Genomic DNA, 16,991 nt, shown 5'->3' on the forward strand with positions numbered 1-16,991 from the left:
CTATTGTCCAGTCAGAGAGCTGCCCTCAGAGGGGGCCACAAAATGAGGGAGGGCCCATTTTCACAGTAACAAATGTTATAACTTCCTTCGATCAGGAAACGATTCCAGCTGAGAGCGCAGATTGGGGACTTTATCTGAAGGTGCTAAAATAGGTTGGAATCTTACCAAGAGGTTTAAAGCAGCACTCAACAGCAGTACAGCTAACAGGTTGGGCTGCTAAAAAATAGTATCCTCACTTGGCCCATGCCTGTTTCTTTGGCTGAATCTCACCAAGCCACTATCCTATTCCTTTCAGGGACATGATATGGGTTGTAACAGTGTCTGGGAAGGAAGGCCAGATGGTGGAGGGGTGGGTTAATAGGAGTTCATTTGCCATAGTCCCAGAGGACCATGTGGCTGCTCTCTCATTAGAGACAGGTGGTGGTGAGTTTAACATGAGGGTCACCATGCCTCAACCAAGGGATAAAGTTGAGAAAGTAGAACCTTCATAGTGATGTTCAAACAGTTATCACTTACAACATCCAAGAGGGTATGTCTTTATTGACCCAGATACTGATTCACCATTGATTATGAAGGCAATGGACTGGCTGTCAGAGTTGGAGATCCACCAAGAGGCAAGTTGCAGTGCACAATAAGTAAAAGAGAGATCCTTTCAATGTAGAATAGACAAACAGAGGCTGGAAGAACACAGAGAGCCAGGCAGCATCAGAAGGTGGAGCGGTCGAAGTTTTGGTTTGAGACCCTTCATCAGGACTCAGCTCATGATGATGCCTCGTTTGTTGTGTTCTTCCAGCCTCCTGTTTGTCTGCTTTGCTTTCCAGCATCTGTAGTTTTTTTGTCTCTAACCCTTCAATGTGGAGACCTCTCCCTGACTTCAAAGAAGGCAGTGGTGCAGTAGTAATTTCCCTGGGCCAGTAGCTTAGAGATCCAGGCAAATGCTGTGGACATGTTTTCAAATCCTGCCAGAATAAACTTGGAATTAAAGTTAATCTCAGTGATGGTAACCATAAAATTATTGTCATTTGTCATAAAAATTCATCTGGATTCAGTGATGCCTTTAAGGAGAGCAGTCCTTACCTGGCCTATTTAACCATCTACAAAATGCGCTGTAGCAACTCACCAAGGCTTCTTCAGCAGCTTCTACAAGTCATGTGAGCACTAGCCCTTACAGACAAGGGAAGCAGATGAATGGGAACACCACTTTCTGTTAGTTCCCTCTGAGCCATTCACCATCTGCACTTGGAAATATATCACCATTCCTTAAGTGTCATAAGGTCAAAATCCTGGAACTCCTTCCTAACAGTACTGTAGGTGTCCTTACATCACATGGACTGCAGTTGCTCAAAAAAACAGTTCAGCATCACCTTCTCCAGGGCTCTAGGAAGGGACATTAAATCCTAGCCTCACCGGTGATGCCCATGTCCCAGTGCAGTGAAAAGAAAATCCTAAACTGCGATGTCTGAAGTGTGAGAGGCAGTGCTTATGACATTAGCAAGAAGATAATTTGCGCACGATTTGCATTTATAGACTGTGTTTAACACACATTTCAATGTACTAGAGAGATGTCATATAAAGACAAATGGTCAAAAAGATGGGTTTCAAGATGAAGCTTAAAGAAGAGGAAGGAGAGTTGGTGGGACAAATAATTCCATGGCTTCGTTCTCAGGAGGCTGAAGACATGGCTCTCAAAAGCAGAGCGATTCAAATCCCAGGGAATGCTCAAGAAGGTCAGAATTGGAGGGGTGTAGAGATCTTAAAGAATTAGCGAATTAGAAGGGGCTATAGGGGTAGCTAGGTGAAGACATTTGAAAGCACTAGATGAGTAATTTTTTTTTAAAATTAGTAAATAAATCTCAGGGATGGTAACATGTCAACAATCGACATTTTGATGATTAACAAATTGGTTTAAAAATTCATCTGGTTTATTAATGCCCTTCCTGACCTAGTCCAGTCTACATATGACTCCAGACTCTCAGCAATATGGTTGACTCTTAACCCTCCTCTGAAGCAACGCTGGCAAGTCACTCAGTTCAAGGGCCATTGGAAATGGGTGATGAATGGTGGCCTTGGCAGCGTTGCTCACTTACCATGAAGAATAAAGGATAAAAATTCACTACCTCTGCTACTGAGGTAAAATCTGTGATGGGGTTATCTATGATATTCTCTACATCTTTGAAAACAGTGCACAGCATGAACAGGGCAATAAGTCCATTTGACTTCTTCTCATTGAGAAGCAGGGCAGCAGTTAAAACCGATTCTGCTATTTAATCATCTCTCTTTATTAAAGCTGCAAACTGACACCAACACAGATTTGACATTTCCAATACTCCCAATTCAGCACAGTGCAGTAAAAGCTTCTTCTCTGAAAATAAGGAAACTTGTTTTGCAAAATTAGCTTGCACAGAACATGTGATGGAAGTGGATGAATGCTGGGGCTGGCTTTCTTTGGAGCCTTGCTCCATGCTTTAAATTGCCATTTTAGTTCTTCCTTGAACTGTCCCTTTTTTTAATGACATCATTTCTGCAGCACAGAACAGACCATTCGGCCCAATGCTGGCCTGTGTTCATGTTCTGGGTGAGCTTCCTCCCATCCCTCTTTGTCTCACACAATAACAGTGAAACAAAGAAGGACTTGCATTTGCATAGCAACTTCCCTCATCAACAGCATTCCAAAAAGAAACACTTTATTGAAGTATCGTCACTCCTGTAATGCAACAAATGCAGCTGCAAATTTGTGCACAGCAAGCTTCAAAAACAGCCATGTGATAATACCCTGTTTTAGCAATGTTGGCCAGGACGTAAGGAGAACTTTCCTGGTCTTTTACATTCACCTGAAAGAGCTGAAGGGACTTGTGTTTAATGTTTTATCTGGGTAAAACACACCTCTAACAGAGCATCACTCCCTCATTGAAGTCACAGAATCTTCAATTTCTTTCTTGATCAAATATTGCTCCCCTTAAATGCATTTATGCTATTCATCTATGGCAGTGAGTTTCGCTCTCTTCTTTGGGAAAGGGGATTTTTCTTGAATCTGTAACTCTTGAATCCACTTGAGCCTATTGACCAATCAGCGATTATCTAAAACTATCATGTGCCAATTACTTAGTCACTTCCAGTGTGTGTTTTCTGCATTTATTTTTTGCCAACGCCCATGTTTGGCCACTCTTTGTTAGATGTCAGCTGTGGTTCAGTGGTTAGCAGTCTTGCCTGTGGGTCAGAATAGTATTGGATCAATCCAATTCCAGAATGTTGATCAAAAAATCCCCCAGTTGGTGCACCCATTCCATGCTGAGGGAGTGCTATGCTCTTGGTGGTGCTGCCTTTTCCAACAAACTTTAAACCTAGGCCTCGCTTGCATTTTCAGGTGTCCTCACCAGTATTTATCCTTCAAATAATATCACAGTCACAGATATTAAAAAGAGGAAGTACTGGCAAAACAGAGTTCTGAGGAAAGATCATAGCGGACTTGAAACAGTAACATTGGTCCTCTCTCCACACCTGCTGCCAGACCTTCTGAATTTCTCCAGCCCTTTCTATTTTTATTTCAGACCTCCAACATCCGCAGTGTTTTGCTTTTGGGCGTTCACTACATCCCTGTGTGTGTAGGAGCTTGCTCTTTGCAAATTGGTTGCGAGATCTCCTACATTACAACAGTGATAGTGCTTTATTGGTTGTAGAGTACTTCGAGACATTGAGTTTGAGAAAAGGCACATTATAAATGCAAGTTCTACCTGCAGTTTTTTCTATTGATGGCCATTTTTTGGGTCAAGGTGAGGAAATTCAGTAATGTGAGAACCATTGGAACCAGGATATTAATGATGGGCACATGGATGTATGAGGGACTCTGGAAACTGTGCATTGCCAAGGAAGGGAGTGAGTGTTGAAAATGATGGATGTGGAGCCAGTCAGCGGACTGCTTGGTCCTGGATGGCATTGAGCTTCTGGAGTGTTGTTGGTGCTGTTTCATCCAGGCAGTGCAGAATATTCCCTTATGCTGCCGATTCCTGATTTTGATTAAAGGATAACTAATTGACCCTGGTGGAATGCCTCTGCTCTTCTTCAAAATGCTACACAGGATCTGTTATATTTGCCTGAGAGGGAAGATGGGGGCCTGTGTTTTAATATTGTATTCAAAAGACTATGCAGTATTGAATTTATCATACATTTATTGAATGTATGATGTTCTTGAAAATTTATAACATGTAAAGTGGCCATTCAGTCCATTATCTCTTTGCTAGAGGGTTCCAAAACAAAATTCATGTTTTATTCCATTAACTGTGGAAGATTATGGGGTGATCTAATCACTGATTAATATGAGAAAAAAAAATTCAGGAGAGTTGTGATATTTTTGCAGGATCGACTAAAACAGTGATGAAGAGTAAAAATTTCCTGTGTGACAGAGGCAGAGTTCCAAAAAAGAGGGCACAGATTAGAGTCGAATCATTCAGTAGTGAAATTAGGAAGTATGTTTGCGCACAAAAAGGTGGCAGAAATTTGTAACTCTCTTGTAAACGGATTATTTTTAATTCACTTGTGGAATGTGGGCATTTTTGGCTGGCCAGCATTTATCACACATCCCAAATTGCTCTGGAGAATGTAATGGTGATGGTGGAATATTAGTGAATATTTCTTTCTTTTCCATGTGAACAGATGTGAACTGAGTGATTCTTAAGTGGTCAAAAAACATTTCAAAATAGCAAACTGTTTAACTTTAATTTCTTTTCTTGCTTTTCTTCTGCAGTCCTTGGATGGTTTTATTTTTGCACTAAATCGAGAAGGGAAATTTTTGTACATCTCTGAAACTGTCTCCATCTACCTGGGACTGTCGCAGGTAGGAGAAATACTGTTAGTCTCATTCCTTCTTAGTAGAGTTGCCAACTTTCCAAGATTGGCCTGGAGTCACCTGGGACTGAAGACACTGCCATGCAAAACCCTGGAGAAAAATAATAACAGGGATATTCATTTTTTTGTCATCTGCTTTGAACAATTTCTTTACTAGTTATAAAAACAATTGAAAATGGGAAAAAGAAGGTTGTTTGACTGACTGTCAAGCATCATCCAATTGGATAATGAATCTTTTTGCTTTTTGATTGGTCTGAGAAGGCATTGCATCACAAGGATGGATATGTCAACTGACCAATGGCTAGAAGCTGGAGGAAGGGCCAAGTCATGTAATGACGCCTCCAGGAATAGGTTTAATCAAAGTTGGCAACCCTACGTTTTAATGCAGTCGTCAAATGTTCCCAATGCAGCAGTATTGATTGATTGATTTTGATTTATTGTCACGTGTACCTAAGTACAGTGAAATGCTTTATTTGCTTTGTAAGCAAGGATATACAGATCTCACAGACACAGACAGGTTACATTGCACAGGATGTGTGCGAGGTAAGGCAAAGTTAACAACAAGAATGTTATCTGAAGTTAGAGTCTATTCATTTGTTTAATAACAGCAAGGAAGAAGCTCTTCTTGAACCTATTGTCACGTGTGTTTGTATAACAGCATTATCAGGGTGGGATGGGTCGTTGTTGATGTTGGCCGCCTTTCCGTAGCAATGAGAGGTATAACTAGAGTCCATGGATGAGAGGTTGGCTTCTGTGATAGTTTGAGCCATGCACCAAACTTTCTGTTTTTTCTTATGGTCCTGGGCAGAGTGCTGCCATACCAGGCACCTGGAAAGTATGCTTTCTGTGGTGCATCTGTAAAAGTTGTTAATCCATGCTCATATCTTGCACCTCAGCCCCATCTTTGATTATCTCCCAAAGCCATTGATGCAAATTCAGATGACACATAGCCTCACCTGAAGCTCAAGTACAAGAGAACCCCTGGTAAAATAAACACGAGGCAGTCAGATATTACAGCTTCAACACCGGTTCATTTCAGAGCAAGAGGTGGTTATTGAAGATTGCGGAGTCCAAAACCAGGGGCCACACAGTAAGGATACACAGTAGGCCATTTAAAATGAAGAACAAGGAGAAATATTTTCACCGAGGGAGTGGGAGCCTGTGGAAGTCTCTGCCACAGAAAGTGGTTAAGGCCAAAAGATTAGATTACCTACAGTGTGGAAACAGGCCCTTCAGTCCAACCAGTCCACAGCGACCCTCCACAGAGTAACTGGTACAGACCCACATCCCCCTGACTAATGCATCTAACACTATGGGTAGTTTAGCATGGCCAATTCACCTGACCTGCACATCTTTGGATTGTGGGAGGAAACCGGAGCACTGGAGGAAACCCACGCAGACACGGGGAGAATGTGCAAAACTCCACACAAACTGGAATCGAATCCGAGGCTGGAATCGAACCTGTGAGGCAGTAGTGCTAACCACTGAGCTACCGTGCCACTCCCAACATTACATGTTTTCAAGAAGGAGTTCAATGTAGGTCTTAGGGTTAGAAGAATCAAAAAGTATGGGGACAATGTGGAAACAGGGGATTGAGTTGGATGATCAGCCATGATCATATTGAATAGGGAGCAGGCTTGAAGGGCCAACCAGCCTACCCGTGCTCCTATTTTCTATGTTTCTATGTTTCCCCCTGGCCTGGGGAGGGAGGAGGCTCTGCAACCTGGGGAACTGTATTAGAAAAAGAGGGTGGCTATTGAGGACTGAGATGAGGAGGAATTTCTTCGCTCAAAGGGTGATGAATGTTTGGAATTCTCTACTGCTCAGTTTGACCAGTCAGTGAACATGCTCCATGGAGACAGGCCCGCTTGGAGTTGGGTTAATCCTAGTGGTAGCAGGCCAAGATCTTATTCATTTAATAAGTTACTTAGCAAATCCTACTGCCCTCAACCCATAGAAACATGGAATATAGGAACAAGACTAGGCTTTTCAGTTCTTTAATCCTGCTCATGTTTCTTTGTTTTTATGTTTTTATTTCAATATTTCTATCTTTGTATTTTAAGGAGGTGGTGGCCTACTGGAAATGTCACTAGGTTAGTCATTTAGAGGCTCTGCAAATGCTTTGGTGACACAGGTTTTGGACCATGAAGTTAGACTCATTGATCATGTCAACTATCATCAGTTGTCTTGAAAACCCATCTAAAGCCCTTTTGGAAGGAGAATCTGCTATCCTTACCCATGACTCCAGCCTACATGTGACTCCAGGCTCTAAGCAGCATAGTTGATTCTTAACTGCCCTCTGAAATAGCTGAGCAAGACACTCAATTCTGGATAATTAGGGATGTGCAACAAGTAAACGATGCCTACATGCCAAGAAAGAATAAGAAAGTAAAGTTCTTCAAGTCTATTCCACCTCTCAATAAGATCATGGCTCATCTCCATACACTTGCTTTTGCGTCATGTCCCTTTGGCAAACAATATCATTCAATTTAGATTTGTAGTTCACGATTGAGCGCCAGTTGCTGTTTGCGGAGGAAAATTCTAAGCGTCTGTGTATCGAGCAGTTTCCCAACTTCACTCTGAAAGAACTGTGGCTGCTTGAAATCAGAAACAAAAATAGAAATTGGTGGGAAAGCTCAACAGGTCCAAGGAATGGTCACTGGACCCAAAACATTAACTCTGTTTTCTCACCACAGATGCTGCTAGACCTGCTGAGCATTTCCAGCAATTTCTGTTTTTATTTCACTCCTGAAAGATATGGCTCTATGTTTTTGACTGTGTCTCTCAGTCTCAGACAGCTCAACCAGTGGAACAGTCTCTATATTTACCCTGTCCTTTCTCTTTAATGACACTTGTAAAAATCTCCAATCAAATCACTCCCCAACTTTTTGAAACCCAGGTTTGTGTGACCTTTGTTCATTATGTAATCCATGATGCCATGGGGGACTTACTCAAAAGACCAGCAAGTAAGGACCTTAATTGTAAAATAATGGCCACTGAAGGGCCTGAACCCACCATCTGCCTCGTAGATGGCTCGCTGTCATGTAAGAAATGTGTCTCGTATCCCAACTGCTTGCCTGTTATGGTCAGTGTTGAGGGCCTCCAAGTGCCTCAGTCTGGGAGCAGTTGGAGATACAGAAGACAGGCAAGGAGTCAGTGAATGCAGATCCCCGAAGGTGAGTGATGGTCGCTTGCTGAGTTTAATGTGCTTAGCTCCAGATGTCAGTCTGTTGACAGTCAGGAGGTGTGGGCTTGCTGATGTGACACCATCGTGCTGTGGTCAATTTGTCCAGGTAAAGTCAGGTCATAGCTATAATTTACAAGATGGTTTCCTGGGAATTGAAGATCACTATTCTCAATTCCAAAGTGCGTTACCATTCCAAGTGGTCGATGATGCACTGCAGCGCACCTAATCCATTCCCTGCATCTCCATCCTCGAATCCCACCCCTCCAACCACAAAAAGACAGAATCTCCCTAGTCCTCACCAACCTCCATGTACATTGCATCATCCTCCGCCATTTCTGCATCCTACCACCAGAGATATATTTCCCTCCCACTCCTATCTGCGTTCTGTAAAGACTATTCCATCCGCGAATCCCTTGTCAAGTCCACATCCCCAACCAATCCACCCTCCCTTCCCGGCACCTTCCCCTGCCACTGCAGAAATTGCAAAACCTGTGCCCACACCTTCCCCTTCACCTCCGTCCAGGGCCCTAAAGGTGCCTTCCACATCCATCAGAGATTTACTTGCACTTCTCCACATTGGGGAGAAAGGACACCTACTTGCAGAACGCTTCAGAAAACATCTCCGGGTCACCCACACCAACCAACCTCACTGCCCTGTGACTGAACACTTCAACTCTCCCTCCCCCCTCCACCAAGGACATGCAGGTCCTGTGCCTCCTCCATCGCCAAACCCTAACCACATGACACCTGGAGAAAGAATGCCTCATCTTCCGCCTTGGGACCCTCCAATCACACGGGATCAATGTGGATTTCACCAGTTTCCTCATTTCCCTTCCCCCCTCACCTTATCCCAGTTCCAACCTTCCAACTCGACACCACCCTCTTGACCTGTCCATTTTCCTTTCCGCCTATCTGCTCCACCCTCCTCTCTGAGCCAACACCATTATTTCCATCTCTATTCACCTATCGCACTCTCAGCTATCTTCCCCCCAGCCCAACCCCTCCCATTTATCTCTCCGCCCCCTTGGTGCACAAACCTCATTCCTGAAGAACGGCTTTTGCCCAAAATGTCGATTCTCCTGCTCCTCGGAAGCTGCCTGACCTGGTGTGCTTTACTAGCATCACACTCTCGACTCCCATAAATCTAAGCCAACACTATGGTAGAAGGAGCAGTGCAAGCGTGACTAATTGGCATCTTCATGTAGAACTGAGATGAGGAAGAATTTCTTCACTTTGAGGGTGGTACATCTTTGGAGTTGAAAATGCGTTGCTGGTTAAAGCACAGCAGGTCAGGCAGCATCCAAGGAATAGGAAATTCGACGTTTCGGGCATAAGCCCTTCATCCTGATGAAGGGCTTATGCCTGAAACGTCGAATTTCCTATTCCTTGGATGCTGCCTGACCTGCTGTGCTTTAACCAGCAACGCGTTTTCAACTGTGATCTCCAGCATCTGCAGACCTCATTTTTTTACCCACATCTTTGGAGTTCCCTATTTCAGAAGGCTGAGGAGGCTTTGTCATTGAGTCTGTTCAAGGCTGAAATTGATAGCTTTCTACAAATTAACAAGATAAGGAGTTTTGCAGATGGTGCAGGAAACTTGTTTAAATAGCTGATCAGCTATAATCTCGTGGAATAGTAGAGTGAGCTCAAAAGGCTGAATGACCTCCTGCTGCTTCTATCCCTAATGATCTTACTCTGTCTATGAGAGCTAACTTTGGATTAATTCCACTTTGGATCATTTGTTCTCCTGAGCTGAAAGATTCTCTGATACCACTGGTACACAAATGCCTTTGGAAAACACACGTGCGGACAATCTATCCATGGGTAGCACAAACACACACAAACAAAGGTACATAGACACAGGTGTATGCGTGCACACACATTCACATTCAGATATGTGTGCACCCATCTACATGGAAACATGCACATGAACATAGGCACATGCATGGCTACACATGCACACTAACTGGGTGCACACACACAAAATTAGAAATGCACATGCAGATATGTATGCACACAGGCACATATACAGTGGTACACAAATACATACACACATGCACACAGGTGCATGAGCACATGCACACATGCGTGATCATACACATGCACACAAATGCACGCATGTACATGTGCATATGCAGACAAATATACATACACATGCATACATGCACATGCACACATGGACATGCATTCATACACAAGCAGGCGCATAGACCATGCACTCATACAGATGTACACCTTTTCATCTGCTGTGCGTCAACCTGTAAAACCCAACAGGGGTAAAAAACAATGCTTTTCACCATTACGGCTCCTCTAATGTGTTAATTGCATGACACTTGTCTCCGTGTGACTGTCTGCTTCTTTCTATTTTTAATTGTTCCACCTGGACTGGAATCCATTATGTGCTGTGCATCAGTACTGAATCACAATTGCTGCTGCATGAATAATTAATACCTGTAATTATCTGCTGTACAGGAGAGCTGCTTAACACATGTTAGACATAATTGATGAGTGTATAAAAAGCTAAACTGATTTCAATGCAGGAATCGGCTGAGTATCTCAGGCGCAAAGAGAGTCAGCAGTGGAACTTGTGGCAGGGCATATCTGTGCTCTCTAAGGTGCCAAAATACTCATTTGACTTTGATTCGTGTACTGTGTTGTTCAGGCCAAGTGATGGCCCAAGGGTCAAAATGGTACCTGGGGAGGAAAAGAAAGACTTGCATTTCTGTAGCAGCTTTCATGACCTCAAAATTTCCCAAATGGCTTCACAGGAAACGAAGCACTTTTGAAGTGGAGCTACTAAATAGTACAGTAATACAGCCAGTGCACAGCAAGCTCCCATAGTGGAAATGTGACAGTGACCCAGATAATCAATTTTTGTACTAAAGAAGTCATATTGCACTCAAAAAGTTTAGACCATAAGGTGTTGGAGTAGAAATAGACCCATTTGGCCCATCGACACTGCTCCGCCATTCATTGACATCATAGCTGATCTAATAATCCTCAACTCTACTTTTCTGCCTTTTCCTCATAACCCTCGATTCCCCTACTGATTAAAAAAATCTCTCTATCTGAGCCTTGAATTTACTTATAGACCCAGCCCTGACAACTCTCTGTGACAAAGACTTCCACCAATTTGCTACCCTCTGAGAGAAGAAATTTCTTCGCATCTCTGTCTTAAATGTACAATCGCTTATTCCGAGAATATGCCCTCTGGTCCTAGACCACTATGGGAAAATAATCTTTCCATATCTACCCTCTTAAGTCCTCTAACAATTTTGTATGTTTTAATAAGATCACCTCTCATTCTTTTAAGAGTACAGGCCCAATCTACAACCTCCCTTCATAAGATAGTCCCTCCATATCTGGGATCAGCTTAGTGAACCATCTCTGGACTACTTCCAGTATCAGTATATCTTTCCTTAAATAAGAGATTTCGAACTGTTCATGGTGTTCCAGCTGTGGTATAACCAATACCTTGTATAGTTTTGCAAAACTTTCCTGTTTTTAATACTTCATTCCATTTTAAATAAAGGCCTATCATTCCTTTGGAAGGGAAAGATGGCTTTTGGCTATTCACACACAGTACCTAGTCCCATTTTGGGTTGATTGTGAAGTGCTTTGACTGGATGCTTATGGAGGGGCATTCAAGTGGGACACTGAACAGTTGAACAACCTGTGGTCCCCAGTGGCACTCCAGCTGAGACCTTTGGAGCTTGACAATATTATGAAGTGTAAAATCACATGTGAAATCCATGCACTCACTCAATGGATGCGGGAGGAAAAACAATCACAGAATTATTACAGTGCAGAAGGAAGTCGTTCAGCACATTGTGTTTGTACCAGTCCTATTACTCGGTGCCAGTCTCCTGTCGTTCCCCCATATCCATGCGCACCATTTCTTTTCAAATAACCATCCAATACCTTTTTGAATGTCTCTATTTCCACTGCATTTTCAGGCAGAGCATTCCACACCCTAACAACTCGCTGTGTGAAAGTGATTTTTTACTCATATATTTGTTTTGTATGCTGATCATTTTAAATCTATGGTCTGCTCATTTTTTTCTCTTTTACAAATGGGAACACCTTCTCCCTCTCTACTTTATCCAACCTGACATTGATTTTGGAACTGAAAATGTGTTGCTGGTCAAAGCACAGCAGGCCGGGCAGCATCTCAGGAATAGAGAATTCGACGTTTCGAGCATAAGCCCTTCATCAGGAATGAGAGAGAGTAGCCAAGCAGGCTAAGATAAAAGGTAGGGAGGAGGGACTTGGGGGAGGGGCGATGGAGGTGGGATAGGTGGAAGGAGGTCAAGGTGAGGGTGATAGGCCGGAGTAGGGTGGGGGCGGAGAGGTCAGGAAGAAGATTGCAGGTTAGGAGGGCGGTGCTGAGTTGAGGGAACCATTGATTTTGGAACGTCTATCATATCTCCCTCCGTCATCTTCTCTCCAAGGAGGACAGTCCCAACTGCTTTAATCTACCCTCATAACTGAAATTTTCAATCCTGGAACCATTCTTGAACATCACTTCTGCACTCTGCAATGCATTAACATTGATGTAGGAATTCCTAGCAAGGCCAGCATGTGTTACTTATCCCTAGTTGCCCTTGAACTGAGTAGCCTGTTTGAGCATTTCTGAGGGCACATAAGAGTCAATCACATTTCTGTGGATCTGGACTCACAAATCAGCCAAACCATGTAAGAACAGCAGATTCTTTCCAGAGAGGCTATCGATTTGCTGGTGTGAGCGTTAGAGACAGTCAGGGTGGGATAAAAATCACAGGAGTACACAATGTGTGGGAGCGGTCACCCGCTAATTAATCATCCCACCTGTTTGTACCCATTTGATACATGCCCACCTATCTGTCACCTGCCTGACTGCCACAGGCTCACCCATCATACACTCACCTATTATACACCACCTGTTATAAATTCTGGGACTGCGTGTTGGAGAATTGAGCCCAATTGAACAGAGACCACACAAGCTAGATCAGGTGAAATTGACAAGCTGTTTATTACAAGCAATATTGCTGGAAGAGAAATTGACCAGGCTGACACAGAACTGACAGTCTATGCAGGTAGATCAAGGGTTCTCTTCCCTGAGCTGAGAATGTTTCAATTAGTCACCTCTGACTCTTCTGAATTAAGCTGTTCTTCATAAGGCAGTCTGTTTGTTCTAGGTATTAATGTATAAAACTTTCTTGGTTTCAGAGGTAGTGGACAAAAATGGCGCCATGAAGAAAGGTCTCCAGTTAGATTAGATTCCCTACAGTGTGGAAACAGGCCAATCGGCCCAACCAGTCCACACTGACCCTCTGAAGAGTAACCCATTTCCCTCTGACTAATGCACCTAGCACTATGGGCAACTCAGCATGGCCAATTCACCTGACTTGCACATCTTTGGACTGTGGGAGGAAACCAGAGCACCTGGAGGAAACCCACACAGACACAGGGAGAACGTGCAAACTCCACACAGTCACCCAAGGCTGGAATCGAAACTGGGACCCTGATGTTGTATGCAGCAGTACTAACCACTGAGCCATCGTACCACTTGGAGAAGCTGTGACCATTCTCCTTAGAGAAGGACAAGGGAGAGATTAAATGGAGGTCATAGAGTTGTACAGTATGGAAACAGACACTTTGGTCCAAATCGTCCATACCAATCAGATATCCTAACCTAATCTAGTCTCATTTGCCAGCACTTGGCCCATATCCCTCTAAATCCTTCCTATTCATATACCCTTCCAGATGCTTTTAAATGCTCTAATTCTACCAGCCTCCACCGCTTCCTCTGGCAGCTCATTCCATACATACACCACCCTCTGCATGAAAACGTAGTCCCTTAAATCTTTCCCCTCTCCTCTTAAACATATGCCCTCTAGTTTTGGACTCCCCCACCCCAGGAAAAAGACCTTTTCCATTCACCCTATCCATGCACCTCATGATTTTATAAACTCTGTAAGGCCACCCCTCAGTTTCCAACCCTCCAGGGGAAATAATCCAGCTTATTTAGCCTCTCCCTATAGCTCAAGCCCTCAAACCCTGGCAACATCCTTGTAAATTATTTCTGAACCCTTTCAGGTTTCACAACATCCTTCCTGTAGCAGGGAGAGCAGAACTGCATGCAGTATTTCAAAAGTGACCTAACCAATGTCCTGTACAGCTGCAACATCATTTCCCAACTCCTATTCTCTATGCACTGACCAATAAAGGCAAGAAAATTAAATGTCTTCTTCATATCCTGTCTCCCAAGGAACTATGAACCTGCACTTTCAGGTCTTTTTGTTCAGCAATACTCCCCAAGACCTTACCATTAAGTCCTGCCCTGACTTGCCTTTCTAAGGTGCAGCACCTCACATTTATCCAAATTAAACTCCATCTGTCACTCCTTGGCCTTTTGGCCCAACTGATCAAGGTCCCATTGTACTCTTAGGTAACCTTCTTCTTTGTCCACTACATCTCCAATTTTGGTGTCATCTGCAAACTTACTAACCATCTGTCCTATTTTCACATCCAAGTCACTTATATAAATTATGAAAAGTAGTGGGCAGGGCACCAAGCCTTGTGGCACACCACTGTCACAGATCTTCAGTCTGAAAAGCAACCCTCCAATACCACCCTCTGTCTTCTATCTTCAAGCCAGTTCTGTATCCAAATGGCTAGTTCTCCCTGCATTCCATGTTATCTAACCTTGCTAACCATTCTAACATGAGGAACCTTGTTGAACGTCTTACTGAAGTCCATATAGATCGCGACTGCCACTTTGCCATCATCAATCCTCTTCATTATTTCTTCAAAAAACTTCATTAAGTTAGTGAGATATAATTTCTCATGCACAAAGCCATGTAAACTATCCCTAATCAGTCTTTGCCTTTCCAAATACATGTAAATCTTGTCCCTCAGGATTCCCTCCAACATCTTGTGCTCAAATCATGACATATCTCTCTGGTTTCTTTTACTATTGTGATAAATCACTTGTCTAGAAGACTGCAGCTCCTCACTGAGAAGCTCATCACTATCCAGGACCAAGCAGCCCACTTGATTAGCATCATAGAATCATACAGCATGGAAAGGGACTTTTCAGTTCAAGCTTGGTCCATACTGACCAAGTTTCCCAAACTAAACAAGTCCTATTACATTCAAACACATCCATACCCTCCACCACCGATACTCAGTAGCGGCAATGTGTATCATCTACAAGCTGCACTGTAGCTACTCATCAAAGCTTTTTTGACTGCATCTTCCAAACCCATGACCTGTACCCCACTGCCATCTCCAACCTGACTTGGAAATATATCGCCATTCCTGCAATGCTGCCGGGTCGAAAAACTGGAACTCCTTCCCTAAGAGCATTGTGAATCTCCCTACACTAAATGTGCAGCAGTGTAAGAAGCCACTGTCTGCTGGCCTAGCTAATAACACCCCCATCCAATAAATAAAAAGAAAATTTCAAACCATCAACAATTGGGAATCCACAGATGAGGCAAAAATTATATATGATTTGAGGAGAGACATGGTTGAGGAATTAAATGCAACAAAGAAGCCTGGAAACTGGAGAATTCAAACACAAAGAAACAATAAAAGTCACAATTCAGAAATGCAATGGGGAAAGGTAATCCTTTAGAGCTGATTGGAGTTTTAAGCGAATCACAACGAAGAAGATAAAATCCCCATGAGAGAGAAGGCACCACATCTAAAAACCTCATGCGTGCGTTTAAATCTTTCCATCTTGCCTCTCGATATCTCTATAATCTTCTTGCTCCACGAGCCCGAGGTATAGAAAATAAACAGAAGTAGGGGATTCGGCCCCTTGAGCTTGCCCCACCTTTCACTTCATGTGTGGCTGATTGTCTACTTGAATGCCACTTTTCTGCATGATCCCATATTCCTTGATATCTTTAAAACCTAGAAATCTATCGATTTCCTTCTTTAGCATGGTTAATGATTGAGTCTTCACACCCTAAAGATTTACTACACTATGTCTGAAAAAAGTCCTCCTCCTCTCAGTCCTAGATGGTCTATCTCTTAATTGGGACTGTGTCTCCTGGTACTAGATCCTTCCTATTGTGGGGAAGCCCTCTTCCAAAACCCCTTTGTTCCTCCCATCTCCATTGGTGGTCATGCTTTCCATATTCCAGGCCCTGAAGCTCTGGCATTCCCTCCCTCAGCTTCTCTGCCTCCATTTCTTCCTTTACATTGCTCCTAGAATCCGATTCTTAGGCCAAGCCTTTGGTCATCTGTCCAGAAGTCTCCATGCATGGTTCTGTGTCAGATTTTGTATGAGGACACTCTTGTGAAATGCTTTGCGACATTTAAAGGCACTGAATAAATGCAAGCATCAATACACTATCTTGCTTGCCTTTCCCAGTTCTAAATTTTGTTCATAGAAAAGACTTTGAAATTGTGAACAAATTACTGTTATGTGTTAAATAAATACTTTACATCTATCTTTACCTGTGAGGCAGTTTCTGCATAAACTATGGTGACGGAGAAGGGAACTCAGTCACTAGAAGCATTTAAAATTGATATGGAGGAGGTATTTTATAGGTTGCCAGGACTTAAAATTGATAAGGCAACAGGATCAGTTGAGATGCCTCCATAGATATTGAAAGATACGAGAGTGGAAATTGCAGAGAACTGGCAATAATCTTTTAGTCTTCCCTGGATTGGGGGTTGGTGACAGAGGGCATGAGAATTGCAGACGTTACGTCCTTGTTCCAAAAAATGTTATAAACATAAGCCCAGCAATTCTAGGCCAGTCATTTCAACTACAGTGATGGAGAAACTTCAGGACGCAATTATTTGGGATAGAATGGAAAAATATAAATCAGATGAGTCAACATGGATTTATAAAAGGAAAATCATGTCTAAGTAATTTATTGAAGTTTTTTGAAGAGAAAATTGGTCTTATGAGGATGTTCTTGGATCACCAAAAGGAGTTCAATAAAGTGACCCAGAACTGACT

General features: G+C 43.0%; 1 protein-coding gene across 1 annotated transcript in view; it reads left to right on the forward strand.

The window, feature by feature from the left end:
- LOC132836583 (neuronal PAS domain-containing protein 3-like) overlaps positions 1 to 16,991 on the forward strand; it is a 432,887-nt gene that overhangs the window by 306,715 nt on the left and 109,181 nt on the right. Inside the window, exon 5 of the mRNA XM_060855949.1 lies at positions 4,742 to 4,831. Coding sequence (XP_060711932.1) covers positions 4,742 to 4,831 — 90 coding nt within the window. The remainder of the gene's footprint in view (positions 1 to 4,741; positions 4,832 to 16,991) is intronic.

This window comes from Hemiscyllium ocellatum, chromosome 47 (assembly GCF_020745735.1).
Source record: "Hemiscyllium ocellatum isolate sHemOce1 chromosome 47, sHemOce1.pat.X.cur, whole genome shotgun sequence".
In the NCBI taxonomy this organism is placed as follows: Eukaryota; Metazoa; Chordata; class Chondrichthyes; order Orectolobiformes; family Hemiscylliidae; genus Hemiscyllium; species Hemiscyllium ocellatum.